The sequence below is a fragment of the Leptodactylus fuscus genome, chromosome 4 (genome assembly GCF_031893055.1).
Source record: "Leptodactylus fuscus isolate aLepFus1 chromosome 4, aLepFus1.hap2, whole genome shotgun sequence".
Lineage (NCBI taxonomy): Eukaryota > Metazoa > Chordata > Amphibia > Anura > Leptodactylidae > Leptodactylus > Leptodactylus fuscus.
In genome coordinates this window covers 141449763-141472285 of record NC_134268.1, presented here as the reverse complement: position 1 = coordinate 141472285, position 22523 = coordinate 141449763, and the positions used below count along the sequence as shown (strand labels likewise).

At 43.5% G+C, this 22523-nt stretch overlaps 1 protein-coding gene across 1 annotated transcript in view; it reads left to right on the top strand.

The window, feature by feature from the left end:
* The window catches only part of LOC142201165 (speedy protein 1-A-like), a 33538-nt gene extending 15152 nt beyond the window's left edge, over positions 1 to 18386 (top strand). Inside the window, exon 5 of the mRNA XM_075271992.1 lies at positions 18340 to 18386. Coding sequence (XP_075128093.1) covers positions 18340 to 18386 — 47 coding nt within the window. The remainder of the gene's footprint in view (positions 1 to 18339) is intronic.
* Positions 18387 to 22523: the final 4137 nt, after the last annotated feature.

Below are 22523 nucleotides of genomic sequence, written 5' to 3'. Positions count from 1 at the left end.
TTTGTTTTCCCAATGTTTGTTTTCCCAATGTTTGTAGATGTTGATGTGTGTAAGTGTATGCAAGTGTGTGTGTACATGTAAGAATACATAATCAATAATAATACAATAAATCAATACTGGCTATAGCTAACTAGATTTTCCACCATAACTAATATATTTATTATCCCATGATCCAATTACCCCAATAAACCTTTATTGTTTGTCAGGTTTGAACAAATATATTGAAGAGCTATCAATATCTTAGTCAAAAGCTTCTTCTTTTGCTACAAAATATTCACAAACTAAAATAACCTTCACCCTAGTGCATCTGTCACCTTTCCTCAGCTCATGTGACTTAAACACTTGGTTTTCCTGTAGGTATAAACATATGAGGTTCCTTTAAATGGATTTCAAATATATTTGCTAATTTCCCAGTTTAATATAGAGGATCATATAAGATAAAAAATAGAAAGAAATAGAAAAAGAAAATAGAAATAGAAAATAGAAAGAAATAGAAAATAGAAAGAAAATAGACGTCTCTTTGTTGGATATATTTTCCTTTTTTCCTTGTTGGATGCATCCTGATTTTCTTAGGCCTATTTGTGATGTCACAGATCTGTTGTATACACCAGTGGACACATAACACACATAACACTTATACTGACCAGCCCATCAGGGTCACAGGTCACAGTGTGTTGCTGTCAATCAACTGACCACATGAACGAACACTTAATTCACAATAAGTAAGAGCTCCATGCCTAGTTGCATGCCTTCATACACAATGGATTATAACTTGAAAATTCTAAAAACATGGACTTTACATGAAACTATTGAAAAACATGCTTAAGGTAAGTTATAACTTATACCACTTTATCATGCATTGTTATTAGTCACACCATGTTAATTTGTTTACTCATTAATAGTTAGACACTCCATGCATTCTTTTGGCTAGAAGGAATGAATGATGAATGAATGGACATCACTGATTGAACTGATCCATTTTTCCATATATCTATATCTGAAGAGAAAAAAATAGATAAACGTTAGCAAAAAAACTAATTAATACAATAATGATTTTAACCAATGGACAGTTTAATAACTTTATGGATTCCTAATACTATTTGATCATATTCATATATTGTACATATATTCATATACATGTCATATATTCATATATTGTACATAACATGTTCCTCCTCTCCCTGCTTCCAGAGAGTGGGCTATGACAAAAAGTCTTCACCACACATCAGGCTCTCCTCCTGTGTGTAAATATATATATAATGATATGATCCATAGTATTATTCACAATAGCATAATTAGGATTATTTATGAACATCATCACATAATAATGTGGATTATACCTGATCATTGGACTTCTCCTCATATAAAAGGGATTTCTCTTTACATAGCCAAATAGTACGTAAGTAAATCTCAATAGACAGTCATTCCTTCAGAGATACTTTTAAACTCGACCCCTGACCTTCCTGTCAATCACATCCCACAATAACTCCACCAGGTCATTAGAGAATGCCAAGCTTGCCCTTTTCCTAAAAATATTAGGTAGCTCAAATTCCTCTTGGTTACTGGGAAGATCTGACATTTTGGAGACAACTGGTACATTCCCAGATACATTCTTTTGCAGATACTCAATAGATTTGGCTGGCTGCAATTCTTTAATTTCAGTTAATAATGGAATTTCAATTTGTGGATTTTCTTGCATGGCATATGGTTTATATGCAACATGTAATTTCCTACGTTTCTCATAGATTTTGTCACTTTCCCTCCTATAAATAGGGGACATTTTAACCTGATTTGACAGATGTCTCTTAATAGGCTTTGCTTTTTGCTTTGGACATACTCGGTTTACATTTGACATATGTTTCTGATGTCTTCTGGCCATGTCCAATAAACTAGCAGCTTCAAATAAAGTCTTCTTATCTGAGGCACTGGCAAGGGTGACTGCATCCAAGAATTTGAACTTTTTAACAAAACTTTTCACCATAGATGAAGAGTTCACCTTTTGAATGACAGTTTTGTATGTCCTTTCAAATTTAGACATGAATGCATATGTACATTCTTTTCTGCCAATCTTTATCTCATTCAGTATATCAGGTGTTGGCATGCTGTCACCTCTAGTGCACCAGATTAGTTTCTTTAATCTATCCACATCACTGTCTTTTAACCATTCATTTGACTCGTTATCATAAGACATTTTTGCAGACAAACGTTCTGTAAAATCAATAGGAAGCCATAATTTAAACAGTTTATTTCTCTGTTCAATATTTAGATCAAATTTCTCTGCATGGCTTTCAAAAATTTCTGAGTTTCTACACACATGGATCTTTACATCATATGTGGGAATGGCTTTACTCAGATTCATCAAATATTCCTGAGATTTTAATTTCAATTTAGTTTCTTGTATCATTTGTTCCTCACCATCTATGGCCATTACTGCCACATGGTGCTCTTTATCAACATATTGAGATTTCTCATCTGTCTGAACAGATTTATGCATACTATTACTTAATTTCTTTTCTGTTACCACGTCATTAAAAATCTTTACCAAAGAAGCTATATTCCTAAATACCTGCTTCTCTTTTGTAGAACAAATTCTATTTTCAATCTTAGAATTTGCCTGCTCACATTGTGTATATAAATCTTGCCATATACTCGCTAAATTGTCACTAGACAAAACTTTATACTCAAAGTTACACTTTTTAGACAATGACTCTAATTTTTCCATACTTTAAAAGTAAAATATTTACTCACCACTGTAGAAAGCTTTAGCTTGTCCTTGGAACAGCTGGTCCCTGTCATCAGAACGTCTCAGTACGTCTGGCACTTGTGGTCCTTCTGTGTTTCCTCACAGGCTTTCCTCACACAGGCTTCCGTATCATATAACACGTGCAACAGTCATCTGTATCTCACCAATATAGGTTTCTTTTCGAAGTCTTCCTGAATCTTGCAATTCATACAACTTGCAAAATACTCCTCTCCTCCCCCTTAATTGCAAGTGAACGGAACGAGAAAAACAGGAAAAAAACGACCGTGCTTGGCTCGCCACTGTTAAATATCTTGTATTTGCCGGTGAGACTTGTGTCCACTGTTAAATATCCGGACCTGGCCTTGTCCACGATAGGAAGAAGTCAGCTTGTTATAAATCAGTGTAGAGGTTTATTAATATCTTGAAGGAAAACACAGGAACAGGGAAAATGTCCAAATAACACAAATATCAGTCAATTGTCAATAGCTTACATCTTCAGAGAAGTTAAATCATCTGGATATCTTGTAGTTACAGCTTGTTCATGCTTGTCATCTGGTTGGTGGACTTGGGCTGGTTACGACGTTCATGGATGTCCATCTGCCTGGACCACCCACCCTGGTGTTCCCAAAGACAGACCTCCTGGTCTTCCCCTGGTCTTCCCAAAGACAGACCCAGACATGTGTATTTCTTACTCATTTATATTCATGAGAGTGGGTGTTACCTTCCATCTTGTAGCTATGTAAGGAGATTTCTAAAATAGTGTACTCTAACCGCACCCATGTTCCAAGAATATAAGACTATGATGTCAGTAGAGTGTTAACCCCATGTCTGCTAGAGAATATTGTAAATATATAATATTTAACAATTGGCGAGTCCAGAGGGTTCTGGAAGTCTTTGATGACTTTCTCCATGTCCCTCAGTTTGGTGATTATCTGTTGCTGTTCTGGAGTTAGTTCTTCTTCTGGGATGTTTTTGTAGAGACCTCTGAAGTAGTTGAGCCAGATATTGCCATTTTGGATGTGGAGAGAGTTTTTCTTGGGCTTTGTGCCCATGTGGTGCCAGGTCTCCCAGAATGAGCTGTCCTGGAGGGAGTCCTCTAGTTGCTCTATTTTGTGGGAGAGGTACCTCTGTTTCTTCTCTCTGATGGTGCCCTTGTATTGCTTGCATAATTTGTTGTAGGCTTCCCTCGACTCTCTGTTGTTGGGGTCTCTGTGTTTCTGGTTGGAGGCTGATATATGCGTGCATAGCCTTTAAAAAGGCTATTCAGGCACCGTAAAAGTTATATTAAACTACACACACACACACACACACACACCCCCGTTTTAAAATAATAACCCAAAAAAGAATGCGCTCTACTTACGGATCGTGTATGCTGGGCGGGCATTCATCTTCATCCCCCCCTCTTCTTCCTCCGATGTCCTCCGGTCCCGTCCTCCTCCGTAACTTTTACGGTGCCTGAATAGCCTTTTTAAAGGCTATGCACGCATATGTGGGGCTCTATCAGCATGATTTTGCTGATAGAGCCCCTTTAAGGGAAAAAAAAAATTGGCACGGATTAAAATGTAAATAATGCCATATGAATTAGATATCTTTGGAATCATACCTAAACATAGAATACAGGTGCCAAGTCATTTTGGCTGCACAGTGAACGCTGTAAAAACGAACCCCATAAGAAAATTGTACAAATGCACTTTTTCTTCAAATCTACCCCATTCTGATTTTTTTTTTTTCAACTTTCTAGTACATTCTACAGAATGTTAATGGTAGTATCATGAAGAAGAATTTGTCCCAGAAACAATCCCTCATATGGCTGAGAGCGGAAAAATAAAGTTATGGGGTTTGGAGGGGGTGTGTGGGTTGAAAAATGCCTGTGGTGTGTAGGGGTTAAAAGGGGACATACTACAAATCATGAAGAAAAAGAATGAACAATGTTATAACTTGCTATAATTATTAAGACGAGTATAATGAGTTTCTTGTGAAGAGGTTATACATATAGTTTCTACTGGAATGAACTCACATTCCACATCTACAAACATATAGTCACTTCCCTGTGCTTCATAGGTATGGAATGAGCAGGTTATATGTGTCATCTGCTGTGGAATCAATACATAATTTACATATACAGCCATGTAGTAAATTCCCTCTGATTCCTAAATATGGAATGAACAGGTTATATATATCATTTATTGGGAAATAGTCACAAATTGCAGATAGAGTCATGTAGTAAATTCTGTGTACTTCCCAGGTATGGGAACAGAGTTATCTGTTCATTTCACAATAAACTACACATGGTATCTGTTCATTCTATTACTACAACTCACAGAGAACTACTACATGTCTGTGTATATGTGTATGTGGAATATGTGTTCAGTCAACTATTACCTACACATATAACCTTTCATTCCACATTTACAAAGCACAGGGAATTCACCACATGCCTGTATAGGTGAAATATATGTCTATTTCACTGAGCCATACAGATCACCTGTTCATTCCATACCTAGCAAGCACATGGAATTGTGTAGAGAAAATTAGGTTTACCTGGAATTTTACTTTCATTGAATCTGAAGGCAGCACAGTAGGGTCTGTATCCCCGCCATTAATTCCCCCCAGGAACAGTCCACTAATGAAAGTTATTTAGCATAATTAATAGTATAACATGATGGGAGGATATGCTGTGCTGCCTTAGGACTCATAAGGGGAGTGGGAGGAGAATCATCATTTGGAAACCATATTAAGCACTGCTTGACCCTCAGATTGGATGTCCAGGTGATAATGCTTGATGAAGGTAGAGAAAAGAGCTCCAGAAAGCAGCATTACAAGTATCCAGAATAGATACTTGAGCCCATAAACTTGCCATGGAACGTGCCATTAGTGAAGTTGGTAAAGAGAGATCTGTAAGGGCTCGTTCACATCTGCACCCGGTCTCCGTTGTACAGGTTTCCGTTTCCTGCACAAAACAGAGGCAGGAGACGGAAACCTGCAGGACTCTTTCATACTCATTCATTTGAATGGGTTTGAAAGATGTCCGGCCGTGAGTGGCGGTGAGCATTTTATGCTCACTGCCGCGAAACCAGGTTTTTTTTAAATCGGACTACAGAGTCAGACATGCAGTACTCTGTGTCCGATTTTAAAAAAACGGTTTCGCGGTGGAGAGCATAAAACGCTCACGGCTGGACCTGGTCTGACAGCTTTTCATCTTCTGCATGCAGAAGATTTGTGATTTTGATCTGCAGACTTTTGCAAAGTGATTTTGTTTCCCACAGTTATGACAAGTTACTCCCTTTGCTGGGCATGGTTTCTGATGAGGATAAGGACCTCCACAGTTGTAGCAGGCTGCAGCCTGTGTGTGAGGCACATGTGGCTTCTGAGTGAGCTTTGCTACAGAAGATGGCTGCTCTGGTATACAGTCTGTGTTCTCTATAAGTTTAGCTTGATTCTCTGCTGCATCATGAATACGTGCAATGTCCAGTAGCTTTGCTAAAGTCATGGTGGCATCTCTGAGTGCTTGTCTCCTTAACTTAGATGACACACATCCTTGTATGATTTGCATCAGAATTTCCTTGTCTATATCTGCAAATTCACAGTAAGCTGCAAGTTGTCTTAAAGAGGACCTTTCATCAGATTGGGCACAGGCAGTTTTATATAATGCTGGAAAGCTAACAGTGCTCTGAATTCAGCGCACTATCGGCTTTCCCGATCTGTGCCCGGTGTAAAGCGCTATCGGTCCCGGTACCAGGCATCTAACACACCAAAGACCCTCTATTACCCCAACATCACAGCCTAACAACTACACATTTTACACACTCAATACCACCTCTCAGACAGTGGAAAAACACCTTGAAACATGTGTACTCCTTGGAGTGAGGAGAGCTTGTCACCAGCAGTGAATTTGGCCCTTGTAGTGAGTTGAGCATAGTTTGGGAAAATTCATGGTGGAAGGAGCCTCTAACCAGCCCAGTTTGGGGAAATTCATGGTGGAGGGAGCCTCTAACCAGCACAGTTTGGGGAAATTCATGGTGGAAGGAGCCTCTAACCAGAAGAGTTGTGTGAACTCAGGGTGGAGGGAGCCTCTAACCAGCAGAGTTGTTGGAAATCAGGGTGGAAGGAGCCTCTAACCAGCAGAGTGTAGGGAAATCAGGGTGGAGGGAGCCTCTAACCAGCAGAGTTGTGGGAAATCAGGGTGGAGGGAGCCTCTAACCAGCAGAGTTGTGGGAAATCAGGGTGGAGGGAGCCTCTAACCAGCAGAGTTGTTGGAAATCAGGGTGGAGGGAGCCTCTAACCAGCAGAGTTGTGGGAAATCAGGGTGTAGGGAGCCTCTAACCAGCAGAGTTGTGGGAAATCAGGGTGGAGGGAGCCTCTAACCAGCAGAGTTGTGGGAAATCAGGGTGAAAAGAGACTCTAACCAGCAGAGTTGTGGGAAATCACGGTGGAGGGAGCCTCTAACCAGCAGAGTGTAGGGAAATCAGGGTGGAGGGAGCCTCTAACCAGCAGAGTGTAGGGAAATCAGGGTGGAGGGAGCCTCTAACCAGCAGAGTTGTTAGAAGTCAGGGTGGAGGGAGCCTAGTAGTAGCAGAATTGTGCAACGCTTATGGTGGATGAGTATGAGGATGCGGAGGAATTGGAGAGTTTGGAGTTTCATGTTGGGGTGCTTTACACAGGTGGGCACGAAAATGAAGGCTCTATCCAGTGGTGGTTCATTTTTATCAAAGTGAGTCGGTCGGCACTCTCAGCTGACAGACGGGTGCGATTGTCAGTGATGATGCCACCGGCTGCACTGAACACCCTCTCAGATAGGATGCTGGCGGCAGGACAGGACAGCACCTCCAAGGCATATAGGGCAAGTTCAAGCCACAGGTCCAACTTCGACACCCAATACGTGTAGGGCACAGAGGGATCGGAGAGGACAGGGCTGTGGTCGGAAAGGTATTCCCGCAACATGCGCCTATACTTCTCACGCCTGGTGACACTAGGACCCTCAGTGGCGGTACTTTGGCGAGGGGGTGCCAATCAAGGTGTCCCAGACCTTAGAACCTTAGACAGTGTGCCCCTTGTTTGTGTGGACCGGTGAGCACTTGGTCGCCTACTGGAGGAACTGCCCTCCCTGCCGCCAACTTCACATGCTGGAAACATCTCCATCATATTCTGCACCAATTGCTTGTGGCAAGCATTGATGCGATTGGCCCTCCCCTCTACCGGAATAAAAGAGGAGATGTTGTTTTTATACCGGGGGTCAAGGATAGCAAAGATCCAGTACTGGTTGTCCTCCTTGATTTTGACAATACGCTTGTCAGTTGTAAAGCACCCCAACATGAACTCAGCCATGTCTGCTACAGTGTTAGTTGGCATGACTCCTCTGGCCCCACTGGAAAGTTCAATCTCCATTTCTTCCTCATCCTCCCTTTCTACCCATCCGCGCTGCAACAATGGGATGATTCGAAGTTGCCCGGAAGCCTCCTGTATCACCATCACATCATCGGACAGCTCTTCCTCCTCCTCCTCCTCTTCCTCCATTAAACGCGATGAAGCAGACAGATGTGTGGACCTACTCTCCAGCTGTGACGGATCGGATGCGATCCCTGACTCCTCTGTGTGATCTGAGTTATCACTGATGTCAATCAGGGATTCTCTTAGCACACACAAGAGCGGGATTGTAAGGCTCACCATCGCATCTTCAGAGTTCACCCTCCTTGTGGACTCCTCAAACACCCGTAGGATGTCACAAAGGTCTCTCATCCATGGCCACTCATGGATGAGAAACTGAGGCAGCTGACTTTGTGGCACCCTAGGGTTTTGTAGCTGGTATTCCATCAAAGGTCTCTGCTGCTCAACCACTGTACTCAACATCTGAAACGTTGAGTTCCAGCGTGTGGGGACGTCGCACAAAAGCCGGTGTTGTGGCACATGCAGGCGTTGCTGGAGAGATTTTAAGCTAGCAACGGCTACTGTCGACTTGTGAAAGTGGGCGCACATGCGCCGCACTTTCACCAGTAGCTCCGGAACATTTGGGTAGCTCTTTAGGAAACGTTGCACCACTAGGTTGAAGACGTGGGCCAGGCATGGAACATGTTGGAGTCCGGCAAGCTCCAGAGCTGCTACCAGGTTCCGGCCGTTATCACAAACGACCATGCCTGGGCCCAGGTGCAGCAGCTCAAACCATATTGCCGTCTCATCGAAGAGGGCATCCCTCACCTCGGAGGCAGTGTGCTGTCTGTCCCCCAAGCTGATCAGCTTCAGCACGGCCTGCTGACGTCTACCAACGCCAGTGCTGCAACGTTTCCAACTCGTAGCTGGGGTCAATCTAACAGCGGAGGAGGAGGCGGTGGAGGAGGAGGAGGAGGGTGTTCTTCCCGTGTCCCTGCCAGGAATGTTAGGCGGGGAGACGAGGTACACCGGGCCAGTTTGGGAAGCAGTCCCAGCCTCAACCACATTCACCCAGTGTGCCGTCAGTGAAATGTAGCGTCCCTGTCCGCATGCACTTGTCCACGCGTCGGTGGTCAAGTGGACCTTTGTGCAAAGCGCGGAACTAAGGGCCCGCCTGATGTTGAGTGACACGTGCTGGTGCAAGGCGGGGACGGCACACCGGGAGAAGTAGTGACGGCTAGGGACGGCATAGCGAGGTGCCGCAGTTGCCATCAGGTCTAGGAAGGCGGGAGTTTCAACAAGCCGGAACGCCAACATCTCCTGGGCCAGCAGTTTAGCGATGTTGGCGTTCAACGCTTGCGCGTGTGGGTGGTTAGTGGTGTATTTCTGCCGCCGCTCCAATGTCTGAGAGATGGTGGGTTGTTGTAAAGAAGCGCCTGATGGTGCCTTTGATGGTGCAGGAGAAGGAGATAAGACAGGAACAGGGGAGGATGAGGGAGAAGTCAACAAAGTGGCGGAGGCAGATGAAGTGGTGTCCTGGCTTGTCCTCTGGAGTGCATCGCCAGCACTGTGAGCAGTGGCAGAGGCAGAGACAGTGGCGTGAACGGCGGGCGACGTTTGTCCTGCCGTTGCTGCCTGCCACTGATTCCAGTGCTTGGATTCCAAATGATGGCGCATTGAAGTGGTTGACAGGTTGCTCTTCTCAGAGCCCCTACTCAATTTCGAGAGGCAAATTGTGCAGACAACACTATATCTGTCCTCGGCACATTCCTTGAAAAAACTCCACACCTTCGAGAAACGTGCACTCGAGGTGGGAGTTTTCCGGGGCTGGGTACGAACTGGAACATCTTGGGAGATTCCGGGTGTGGCCTGGCTTCGCATAAGCTGCTGACCTCTGCCTCTAGCTACCCTTTTTGGTGCTGCACCTGCCTCAACATCCACACTACTTTCCCCGCTTGACATCCCCCCTGTCCAGGTCGGGTCAGTGTCCTCATCATCCACCACCTCCTCTTCCAACTCCTGTCTCATCTCCTCCTCCTGCACAATGCGCATGTCAATTGGCTGCCCTGGCGGCAACTGCGTCTCATCGTCGTTGATGAGGGTGGGTTGCTGGTCATCCACCACCAAATCGAACCAGTGTTTGAGCATCTGGACACAGATACTCGTCTGTTAGGTCCATGGAATCGTGAAATGGAGGAGCAGGTTGCGGTACAGTCAAAGGAAGGGAGAACAGCTCTGGGGAGCAGGGACAGTTGGGGTTATTGTTCTGGGAAGATTGGGAATTTTGGGAGGAAGGAGGACAAGACTGTTGGGTAAGAGGAGGAGAGGAGGCAGAGGCTGACTGGCTGGTGGACAATGTGCTGTAAGCGTTATCCGAAAGCCATTGCAAGACCTGTTCCTGGTTCTCGGGCCTACTAGGGTTTGTACCCTGCAGCTTAATTAATGTGGCAAGCAACCCTGGCACTGTGGAGCGGCGCAATGCTTGCTGCCCCACAGGAGTAGGCACGGGACACCCTGTGGCTTCACCGCTAACTTGCTGCCCAGAACCATTCCCCCGACCTCGCCCATGGCCTCGTCCTTTCCCGGGAGCCTTGCGCATTTTAATATGCTTTCCTTGCTTAAACACACTCAGAACCTGGGTGTATATGCCAATACCAATAAATTGAGGGTGTATGCAGGCCCCAATTTATTGGGTGGGATTAACACTCAGAACCTGGGTGTTTATGCGAATATAAACAACTTAAGGGGGGGATGCAGCCCCCAATATATTAGGGAAATTCACACTCCAAAACTGGCACTATATGCCTATAGCAACAATTGAGGGTTGTATGAAGGCCCCAATATATTTTGGGAATTAACAGTCAGAAAGTGGCACTATCTGCCAATAGCAAGAATTAAGGATGGTCTGAAAGCCCCAATATCTATTTTCTATAACCAGTCAGACCCTGACACTATATGCCAATAGAAGGAATTGAGGGTGGTATGAAAGGCAAGCCCCAATATCTATTTTGAATTTACAGTCAGACCCTGGCACTATATGGCAGTAGCAAGAATTGAGGGTATATGTAACCCCAATATATTCTTTGAATTCCCAGTCAGTAACTGGCACTATATGGCAGTAGCAAGAATTGAGGGTGTAAGTAGCCCCAATATATTCTTTGAATTCCCAATCAGAAAATGGCACTATATACCAGTAGCAAGAATTGAGGGTATATGTAACCCCAATATATTCTTTGAATTCCCATTCAGAAAATGGCACTATATACTAGTAGCAAGAATTGAGGGTGTATGTAACCCCAATTCTATTGTTAGGGGACTTACAGTGTATTCAAATTAGTTTCTGGGGTGGAGGTGGGGGGGAACACCTTTGGAACGTGGATCGGGGGTATATAGGGTATACGGGAAAGCTGGGTTGTACACTGTGGAAAGCTGGGTTGCGCCGATTGAGCCCGTCAATGCCACGTTACACTGACAAGCTTCTCCCTGGAATTGAGGGTATATGTAACCCCAATATATTCTTTGAATTCCCAGTCAGAAACTGGCACTATATGGCAGTAGCAAGAATTGAGGGTGTATGTAGCCCCAATATATTCTTTGAATTCCCAGTCAGAAACTGGCACTATATGGCAGTAGCAAGAATTGAGGGTGTATGTAGCCCCAATATATTCTTTGAATTCCCAGTCAGACCCTGGCACTATATACCAGTAGCAAGAATTGAGGGTGTATGTAACCCCAATATATTCTTTGAATTCCCAGTCAGAAACTGGCACTATATACCAGTAGCAAGAATTGAGGGTGTATGTAACCCCAATATATTCTTTGAATTCCCAGTCAGAAAATGGCACTATATACCAGTAGCAAGAATTGAGGGTGTATGTAACCCCAATATATTCTTTAAATTCCCATTCAGAAAATGGCACTATATACCAGTAGCAAGAATTAACGGTATATGTAACCCCAATATATTCTTTGAATTCCCAGTCAGAAAATGGCACTCTATGGCAGTAGCAAGAATTGAAGGTGTATGTAGCCCCAATATATTCTTTGAATTCCCATTCAGAAAATGGCACTATATACCAGTAGCAAGAATTAACGGTATATGTAACCCCAAAATATTCTTTGAATTCCCAGTCAGAAACTGGCACTATATGGCAGTAGCAAGAATTGAGGGTGTATGTAGCCCCAATATATTCTTTGAATTCCCAATCAGAAAATGGCACTATATACCAATAGCAAGAATTGAGGGTGTATGTAACCCTAATATATTCTTTGAATTCCCAGTCAGAAACTGGCACTATATACCAGTAGCAAGAATTGAGGGTATATGTAACCCCAATATATTCTTTGAATTCCCAGTCAGAAAATGGCACTATATACCAGTAGCAAGAATTGAGAGTATATGTAACCCCAATATATTCTTTGAATTCCCAGTCAGAAAATGGCACTATATACCAGTAGCAAGAATTGAGGGTATATGTAACCCCAATATATTCTTTGAATTCCCAGTCAGACCTTGGCACTATATGGCAGTAGCAAGAATTGAGGGTGTATGTAACCCCAATATATTCTTTGAATTCCCAGTCAGACCCTGGCACTATATACCAGTAGCAAGAATTGAGGGTATATGTAACCCCAATATATTCTTTGAATTCCCAGTCAGAAACTGGCACTATATACCAGTAGCAAGAATTGAGGGTGTATGTAACCCCAATATATTCTTTGAATTCCCAGTCAGACCCTGGCACTATATGGCAGTAGCAAGAATTGAGGGTATATGTAACCCCAATATATTCTTTGAATTCCCAGTCAGAAAATGGCACTATATACCAGTAGCAAGAATTGAGGGTATATGTAACCCCAATATATTCTTTGAATTCCCAGTCAGACCCTGGCACTATATGGCAGTAGCAAGAATTGAGGGTATTTGTAACCCCAATATATTCTTTGAATTACCAGTCAGACCCTGGCACTATATGGCAGTAGCAAAAATTGAGGGTATATGTAACCCCAATATATTCTTTGAATTCCCAGTCAGACCCTGGCACTATATGGTAGTAGCAAGAATTGAGGGTATATGTAACCCCAATATATTCTTTGAATTCCCAGTTAGACCCTGGCACTATATGGCGGTAGCAAGAATTGAGGGTGTATGTAACCCCAATATATTCTTTGAATTCCCAGTCAGACCCTGGCACTATATACCAGTAGCAAGAATTGAGAGTGTATGTAACCCCAATATATTCTTTGAATTCCCAGTCAGAAAATGGCACTATATACCAGTAGCAAGAATTGAGGGTATTTGTAACCCCAATATATTCTTTGAATTCCCAGTCAGACCCTGGCACTATATGGCAGTAGCAAGAATTGAGGGTGTATGTAACCCCAATATATTCTTTGAATTCCCAGTCAGACCCTGGCATTATATACCAGTAGCAAGAATTGAGGGTATATGTAACCCCAATATATTCTTTGAATTCCCAGTCAGACCCTGGCACTATATGGCAGTAGCAAGAATTGAGGGTATATGTAACCCCAATATATTCTTTGAATTCCCAGTCAGACCCTGGCACTATATACCAGTAGCAAGAATTGAGAGTGTATGTAACCCCAATATATTCTTTGAATTCCCAGTCAGACCCTGGCACTATATACCAGTAGCAAGAATTGAGAGTGTATGTAACCCCAATATATTCTTTGACTTCCCAGTCAGAAACTGGCACTATATACCAGTAGCAAGAATTGAGGGTGTATGTAACCCCAATTCTATTGTTAGGGGACTTACAGTGAATTCAAGTTAGTTTCTGGGGTGGAGGTGGGGGGGCACACCTTTGGAACGTGGATCGGGGGTATATAGGGTATACGGGAATACACTTTCAGTGTATTCCATTCAGGATCCTGGGAAAGCTGGGTTGCGGCGATTGAGCCCGTCAGTGCCACGTTACACTGACAAGCTTCTCCCTGGAATTTAGCTCTTATAAGAACTGTTGGTTGTCTTCTCCTTCCTATCCTAGCCTGTCCCTGCCTACCAGAATCTAATCCCTAGCTAAATGGACGGAAACCTCCGTCCCCGGTGAATTGCAAGCTCAGAATGACGCGAAGCTGGGCGGCGCTGTTCTTTTAAATCAGAGGTCACATGTTTTCGTCAGCCAATGGGTTTTTCCTATTTTTTTCAACGTCACCGGTGTCGTAGTTCCTGTCCCACCTACCCTGCGCTGTTATTGGAGCAAAAAAGGCGCCAGGGAAGGTGGGAGGGGAATCGAGTAATGGCGCACTTTACCACGCGGTGTTCGATTCGATTCGAACATGGCGAACAGCGTGATATCCGATCGAACATGTGTTTGATAGAACACTGTTCGCTCATCTCTAGTGAATACATTATGAGTTGCAAAGACATAAGATAAATTGAGAATCGCTACAAGCCTAAACAGTAGGCAAATAATTGATGTCTTGACTCCATTTGCTTTTGTGTATTAATCTATCACTGAAGCAAATCGCTGACCCAGCACTCTTAGAATGATCTGGAGACGCATTCTGTAATTTTTTTTGTGTTTCATCTTATAGACTGGAATTGATTAAATAAATCTTCTTGTTGATTATGGACAACCAAGAGGTTTTATGACCAACCCATCTCGAGCTTCCATTTTATGGTGATAAATATTTTGAACCTAGTTTAAAGATATAAAACAAAAAAAAGCAAAAAAAAAAAAAAAAATACCACCGATAACCCACATTGCAGCTTCTAGGTCTTTCTCCACATCCCTAAACTATATATGACATATATAAAAACAATCATAATGTAGAGAAACATTATTTCAGTGACACTTTGAGCTATAAAAATTAGGAAAAAATGTATGAAAAAATTATTTTCCCTTTTTCACATTTTCCCAGATATTAAGTATAAAAATAAAGCCTAGTATATCAATACAAAAATTATATAAATAACCAATTAAAAAATATATTATTGTTTTTTTAAAAAAAAACCATTGTGAAGCCCATGACGTACCACCGTAGGAATAGCTGTGCTAATATATCATTAAATCTAACAGTTTAACTTTTTAATATTTACTTTTTAAAGCTACGAATAGGGTTGAGCCGATCTTGAGATTTCAGGATAGTTTTTAAAATCCGATTTCCGATCATTTTCCATTCAAACCCGATCCTGATCCCAGTTCCGATGCAAGTCAATGGATTTTTTTAATAATCGAAGATTGGATTTTAAAAACAATCCTATTCACTACACAACATGGAGTCTAAAAATTTAACACTTTAATTGTTAGACTCCACACTGTGTAGTGATTTAAAAAAAATCCTCTGGCTACTTAGTCCCCCCTGGTGTCCACTTAGCTGCACAGATCTGCTGCCGCTGGTCCAGTCCCCGCTGTTCTTGCTCCTCTTCTTCTGTCCCCAGTTTCATGTCCCTTTCTCTGCCCCCAGTTTCCTTTCCCCCCATCTCTGCCCCCTGTTTCATATCACCCTTCCATCTGCCCCTAGTTTCATGTCCCATCCATCTCTGTCCCCAGTTTCATGTTCCCCCATCTCTACCCACAGTTTCATGTCCCCCCATCTCTGCCCACAGTTTCATTCAGTTGTCCCCCACTTCATCTGCCCCAGTGTCATGCCCTTCTACCCCCTTCATCTGCCCCAGTGTCATGCTGTTCTTCCCCCTTCATCTGCCCACAGTTTCATTTCCCCCCATCTCTGTCCCCAATTTCATGCCGTTGTTCCCCCCTTCAATTTCCATAGATTTAACTGCCATGATACCATTTTCCTCTAGATTTTTTTCTGCAATATGTGGATAGGATTAGCCATACACTTTGCTGGTACTGTAAAACGCAGCGTTTTTTGCCTCTGTGTTTCTGCCGCGGCCAAAACCCTGTGATTTTGCAATGTGAGGCCTCAGGCTAAGGCCCTATGTAACCAAAAAACAATGTACCTAAAATAACAGCTGTAGCTCAAAAAAATATAATAAATCAAGAACCAAAAAACAATTCAAGATGGAAAAAATATAAAAATATATAGATATAGAAATCAAAAAAATTATAACAATCCAACAAAAATATACAAATCAGGGGAAACAGTCAAAGGAACACCCATAAATAGGTCAATACCGCTAACCCCACTCCCTATAGAGATGTGGATAATATATTCCAAATTATCATGTGATAATGCAAGATGTAAGTGGGCAAATACAGCAAGTAAATAGCAAATTTATCAAGCCAAAATGTTTTGTATATTTTTGTTGGATTGTTATTATTTTTTTCACTTTTTTAATCTTCTATATGTAATAAAATCTATATCTATCAGTGCCGCACCTCTTATGAGGCGACCTGAAGCAAGCGCTTCAGGCGGTGCTATGTCAAGGCCTCAGGGAGGGCGGCATTTATGCTTCCCTAAGCCAGTCCAGGGCAAGCTGTCCTGGACTGGCTTAGCACCGAGCGGTGGTTTGGGGAGGCCACTGGAGCAGCGCTGCTCCAGCAGCCTCCCCTCACGCAGTGCTGCACCTATAATGAGGCGACGTGAGGCGGCCGCTTTGGGCGGCACACGGGAGGGGGGCGGCGCACGGGCGACTTTTTTTTCTTTTTCTTTTATTACTTTTTTTTTTTTTTTTACTTTGAACCAGCGCAGGAGAGCTGCTTCTCTCTGCACTGGTTCAGACGTCTGCGTAGGCGGCGTCACTAGGCCACCTACGCACGCTGATACGTACTCAGACGTCTAGGTATCAGCGTGGGCGGCGTCACACGTGATGACGCTCGCTGATACCTAGATGTCTGAGTAGTATCAGCGTGCGTAGGTGGCCTAGTGACGCCGCCTACGCAGATGTCAGCCTGCAGGAGAAGGAAGAGGATCGCGGAGGCGGCAGGAGCAACAACAAGACCGGTAAGTATAAAACTTCTTTTTTTGTTTTATAATAGGCCACTACCTGCTGGAGTATCTCCAGCAGGTAGCAGCCTATTTACCTACCTCCCCAGACCTGCTCACTGCCGCCCCCGCTTCCCCTTGTACTATAGGCCGCGGAGGCCGGCAGTGAGTAGGCTCGGGCAGGCCGCGATCCCACTACTGCCATTATTCAGACCTCCGAGTATAATAATCGGAGCCTCAGGGGAGGTGAGGGAACATAATAAATAATGTTACTTACCTCTCCGGGATCCGATGTTACTCCTAGCAGGCTTCGGGCCTATATGGTATGCCCAGACGTCACGTGGTCTGGAATATTACCATATAGGCCCAAAGCCTGCCCTAGCAGTACCATATAGGCCCGAAGCCTGTGCTAGTAGTAATAGCCTGTTACTGCTAACACAGGCTTTGGCCTGTATGGTACTGCTAGGGCAGGATTCGGGCCTATATGGTAATATCCCAGACCACGTGATGTCTGGGCATTACCATATAGGCCCGAAGCCTGCTAGCATTAAAGAGGACCTTTCATGGGTTTGGGCACAGGCGGTGTTATATACCACTGGAAAGCTGACAGTGCGCTGAATTCAGCGCACTGTCAGCTTTCCCGATCTGTGCCCCGGGTGAAGAGCTATTGGTGCCAGTACCATAGCTCTTCACAGTCAGAAGGGCGTTCCTGACAGTCTGTCAGGAACGTCCTTCTTCCCAGCAGCGCCTATATCGCTATACTGTGTGAGCGGGGAGGAACGCTCCCTCCCCTCCTGATAGTGCTCTTCTATGGACGAGTACTGTGAGCAGAGGGAGGGGGCTCACACAGCACTATAGGCGCTGCTGGGAAGAAGGACGTTCCTGACTGTCAGGAACGCCCTTCTGACTGTGAAGAGTTACGGTACCGGCACCAATAGCTCTTCACCCGGGGCACAGATCGGGAAAGCCAAATTGAAAGCTGAATTCAGATTATCTACACCCATTGTCCTCAATTGTCCTCACTAGTTAGAGGCATTTGCATACAATGTGCTAACACACTAGACCCTAATCAGCCAACACATTGATGTATACAACAGGTTAGAGAATACATTCCACACAAAATATATATTACACATGGCCTATAATATAGACTCTAAACATCCCGTGACAGTGCTATCTTATGCTACAGTATATCTATACTATACCCAAAAAACAGAATAAAGAAATATATTAGGACTTGCAGTGATAATCGTAAACTATATATAGAGAGAGTGATGAAGAGCTGGCGTCCCCTAAAAAAAGTCACATATGTTATTCAAGTATGACATGACAATTAATAGATGAATAATACATTCTTCTTAACTCCATTGCAGAACGTTTGGATCCCGGTTATGTGAAAAACCTTATTAGAGATGCTTGATATTTCAAAAAGTAAAGGTCCGGTCGTAGACCCTGTTCAGGCCTTTTGGTTCGATCAGATTAAGCATATGTATCCAGTAGGACTCTCTTTGCTTAAGGTGGGCAATACGATTGCCACCTCTTCTGGGGTGCTTCACATGTTCAATGACCTGGAAACATAACTGAGACACATTGTATTTCGCCTTGCTAAAATGTGCCAGTATTGGGAGGGAGTCTACGTGGTTCCGAATTGTGGACTTATGTTTTGATATCCGGTGTCGTATGTGCTGTGTGGTTTATCCCACATACAATAGTCCGCAAGAGCATTTGATCAAATAAATCACGAATGATGAGTCACAAGTAAAATAGTCCTTAATAGGGAAACGTCGTCCCGTGTGGGGATGAAGAAAATGGTCGCTCTTAATAACAGCTGAACACTGTATGCAGTGGAGACAAGGGTAAGTACCACGTCTGGTGATTGCTAAAAATGTCTGTCTCGGAATTATTTTAGTGCTGCCAATGTCAGCATTGACAAGTAAGTCCCTGAGATTTTTCTCTCGTTTATAACTGGCCAAAGGTTTTTTTTAAAACTCTTCAATCTCAGGGTTTACCCGATGTAGGAGAGGCCAATGCTTGCGTACAATATTGTTTATTTTCTGAGATAATGGGTGAAATTTTTGTATGAAGGGAACCCTATGTGCAGTGCGAGCTGTTGTTTCCCTGTTGGAGTTGGAATCATGTGTGAGAGCTTCTTGAAGTAGCTTATGTGGGTAACCCCTATTGGAAAAGCGTTGTGACATTTCGTCAAGGCGTTCTTGGCAGGTCTGTCTATTGGTTACAATGTGTCTTATTCTTTTAAAATGAGAAATTGGGAGTGATTTTTTTGTGTTTGGGGGATGGTTGCTATTGTATGTAAGAAGACTGTTCCTGTCTGTTGGTTTGGTGTATAGGTCAAAATTTAATGTGCCCATGTCGTCTTTCAGCACCCAAGTGTCAAGAAAATTCAATTTTTGAAAGTCATGATGAATGGTAAACTGTAATTCTGGGTAGACATTATTAAGATAGTTGTGAAAAATAAGTAAATTTTCTAAAGGGCCGTTTAAGACGCAAAAGATGTCGTCTATATATCGACACCAATAAATGGCATGTTGGCAAAATAATGGGTGTGAATAGATGTAATTCTGTTCGAATATGTGCATGTAAATATTAGCATATGGTGGTGCTACGTTTGACCCCATGGCCGTACCTTGGATCTGGAGATATAGGTCATCCCCAAAGAGAAAGAAATTGTTGTGTAATATGATGTGTAACAGATCTATACAGAAATCCAACTGTTCATCCGTGAAGTTGTTAGCTGAGAGAAATTCCCTTGTAGCTGATATGCCCTTTTCATGTTGAATTGAGGTGTACAAACTAGTGACATCCCATGTGACTAAGATTGAGTCTGCAGCGCATGGTGAAATGGTGCTGAGGGTGTCCATGAAGTGGGAGGTATCCAAGAGAAATGACTTAGTGGTACGTACCAGTGGAGTAAGGATGCGTTCAAGTAAGTTAGAGAGAGGGGCTAGAATAGAGTCATTACTAGCTACAATCGGGCGGCCTGGGGGTTTATGTAAACTCTTGTGCACTTTAGGCAGTATGTAAAATACTGGGGTGATGGGGTGGTGGTTGGTAAGGAATTCGGCTGTTTTTGTGTCAATAATACCTTTCTGTAAGTAATGTTGTAATTTAGTCTGTATCAGAGTAGCTACCTGAGATGTAGGGTTCTGAGATAATAACTGGTACGTGTTCGAATCCTGTAATTGATGTTTAATTTTGTCAATGTAGTCCGCTTTGTCCATGACTACCAGCGCACCACCTTTGTCAGCTGGCTTAATTATTATACTCTTATTGTGTTGCAGTTCCTTTAGGGCTTCACGTTCCTCCTGAGAGGTATTTGAATGATGTTTAAACTTGCCTAAGGTGACCTCATGTAGTAAGGTCTGTACGTCCCTTTGTACTAGAGACACATATGTCTCAATGGGGGGATTGTTCTTGGGGGGTAAGTACAGACTTTTATTTCTTAGGCCCAGGTTGGAAATTTTTGTATATCCATATCCTGCATTCGGCTGAGGGCCTACCGCCTGTATCCACATGTCTCCCGATATTCCTGAAAGCTGAGCAGGACTGCTGGGGATGGTAGCCACATTTTGCAGTTCTGCTGTACCTGGGCCTGCTTCAGCGTCGCCTGTAGAACGTAGAGGAGGTGCGGCCTGCCGCCTCCTCTGTGAGTCCCGCCATCTGCTAGGATTCCTCCCATCCCTGGCTTGCCTGGTCTGCGCTGTCTGACCAAAGCCCTGGGGCAGAGGGTCCCGTAAGGGGCTCCTTCTGCGGCGTCTGACTCGTGGGGCCACGTCTGGGCTTAGGCGCACCGGAGGCCTGGTCCTCCGCAGCCATCTAGATGAAGTGGAGGGAACAACCGCTGACATCTCCTCAGGCCATCTAAGCAGACTTACCAACTGTGCCTGCATCCACTCCAAGCCGTGTTCATCCGCAGCGGCTCTCAGCTGTGAGATGAGCGCTTCCAGTTCTGCCATGCTGCACAGCGTTAGGGTGAGTAGATGTCGCCCCTTGGATCTCTTCACCGCAAGTGCCACTCCACTTCGCGGCCTTTTTCCTCCAGCCACACGTGTGACCCGGACCCAGCTTGGCCATGCCTCTCCTTCGCATCCACCAATGGCTGCCGTCCAACCACACAGCGTCATGGGAGTCTTCCTCTAGGCGGTGCCCATCCGTCCGGCTCCAACTAGAAACCCATTATACTCATCTTAATAATTATAACAGCTTGGGCTAGTTCAGACGTGGGGCGCCCGCACGGGTTTTGACATAGAGAGAGACGCGTCGAGCTGCGTCTCTCTCTGGTCAAAACCCGCCTGCCATGACCATCGCGATCGCGGCTTTCCCCTCCTATGTCGGCACAAATGAATGAGCCGACATAGGCGGGTGCTGCCGCTAGGCGGAAGCCACGGTCCAGCGCGCCGCGGCTTCATCCTGAAGAAAGGACATGTCGCTTCTTTTCTCTGCTAGCAGCAGCCCGCCACTAGTGGAAAAAAAGAAGCCCAGCGGTCGGCATAGACCACCATTGTAAAGGGGCGGATTTTGAAGTGAAATCCGCGGTCAAAATCCGCCCCTTTGTTCACATGTGGGTCGAGCCCTTTAGCAATTTATAACATTGTTCATTCTTTTTCTTTATGATTTTTAGTATGTCCCCTTTTAACCCTTTCCTGCTGCAGGCATTTTTTGATTTTGACTCTCCCCCTTTGAAACCCCATAATTTTTTTTTATTTTTCTGCTCTCAGAGCCATATGAGGGATTAATATTTGTGGGATAAAATTTTTCTTCATGATGTCTCCATTAATTATTCTGTACAATCTACTGGGAATCTGGAAAAAAATTCTGAATGGGGAGAATTTGAAGAAAAAGTGCATTTGTACGACTTTCTTACGGGCTTTATTTTTACAGTGATCACTGTGCACCCAAAATTACATGTCACTTGTATTCTATGTTTTGGTACGATTCCGAGGATACCAAATTCATATGGTTTTATTTACTTTTTAACCCCTTAACAAAATTCCAAAACTGTGCCAAAATGTTCTATTTTTTTCTAAAAGTTGTCATATTCTGACACCCGTAACTTTTTTTTATACCTCCATGTATGGGGATGTATAGGGCGTCTTTTTTGCAGGAACAGGTATATTTTTTAGTTATAACCTTTTGGGACCCGGAGCTATGAGACAAACAAGCTAGAGGAAAAAAAACGAGGGCCCAATGTGGAAAATGATGTCCTCATCTTGGAGAACCTCACCTAACAACAATAACTACAAAAACTGAAAGAAAAACCCTTCTCCTACTGGGAGTTAAATTAATGGTGTGCTGTCCTAGGATTCAGAAAAATTGAGAATAGCGATTCTCTGATTTTAGTGTAAAGCGACCACATACAATGTATCTAACACATGTAGATTACCTTCTTTTTTTTGATAACTCAGCCTGTAGAATCCCTTCCAAATTTAAGGGTGGAATTCCATCCCTGCACAACTTCTAACATTAAAATCAATTTCAATAATTGGAGATTTGGTTTATCACTAATACCATAATAAATACACTAATAAAGTAATCACTT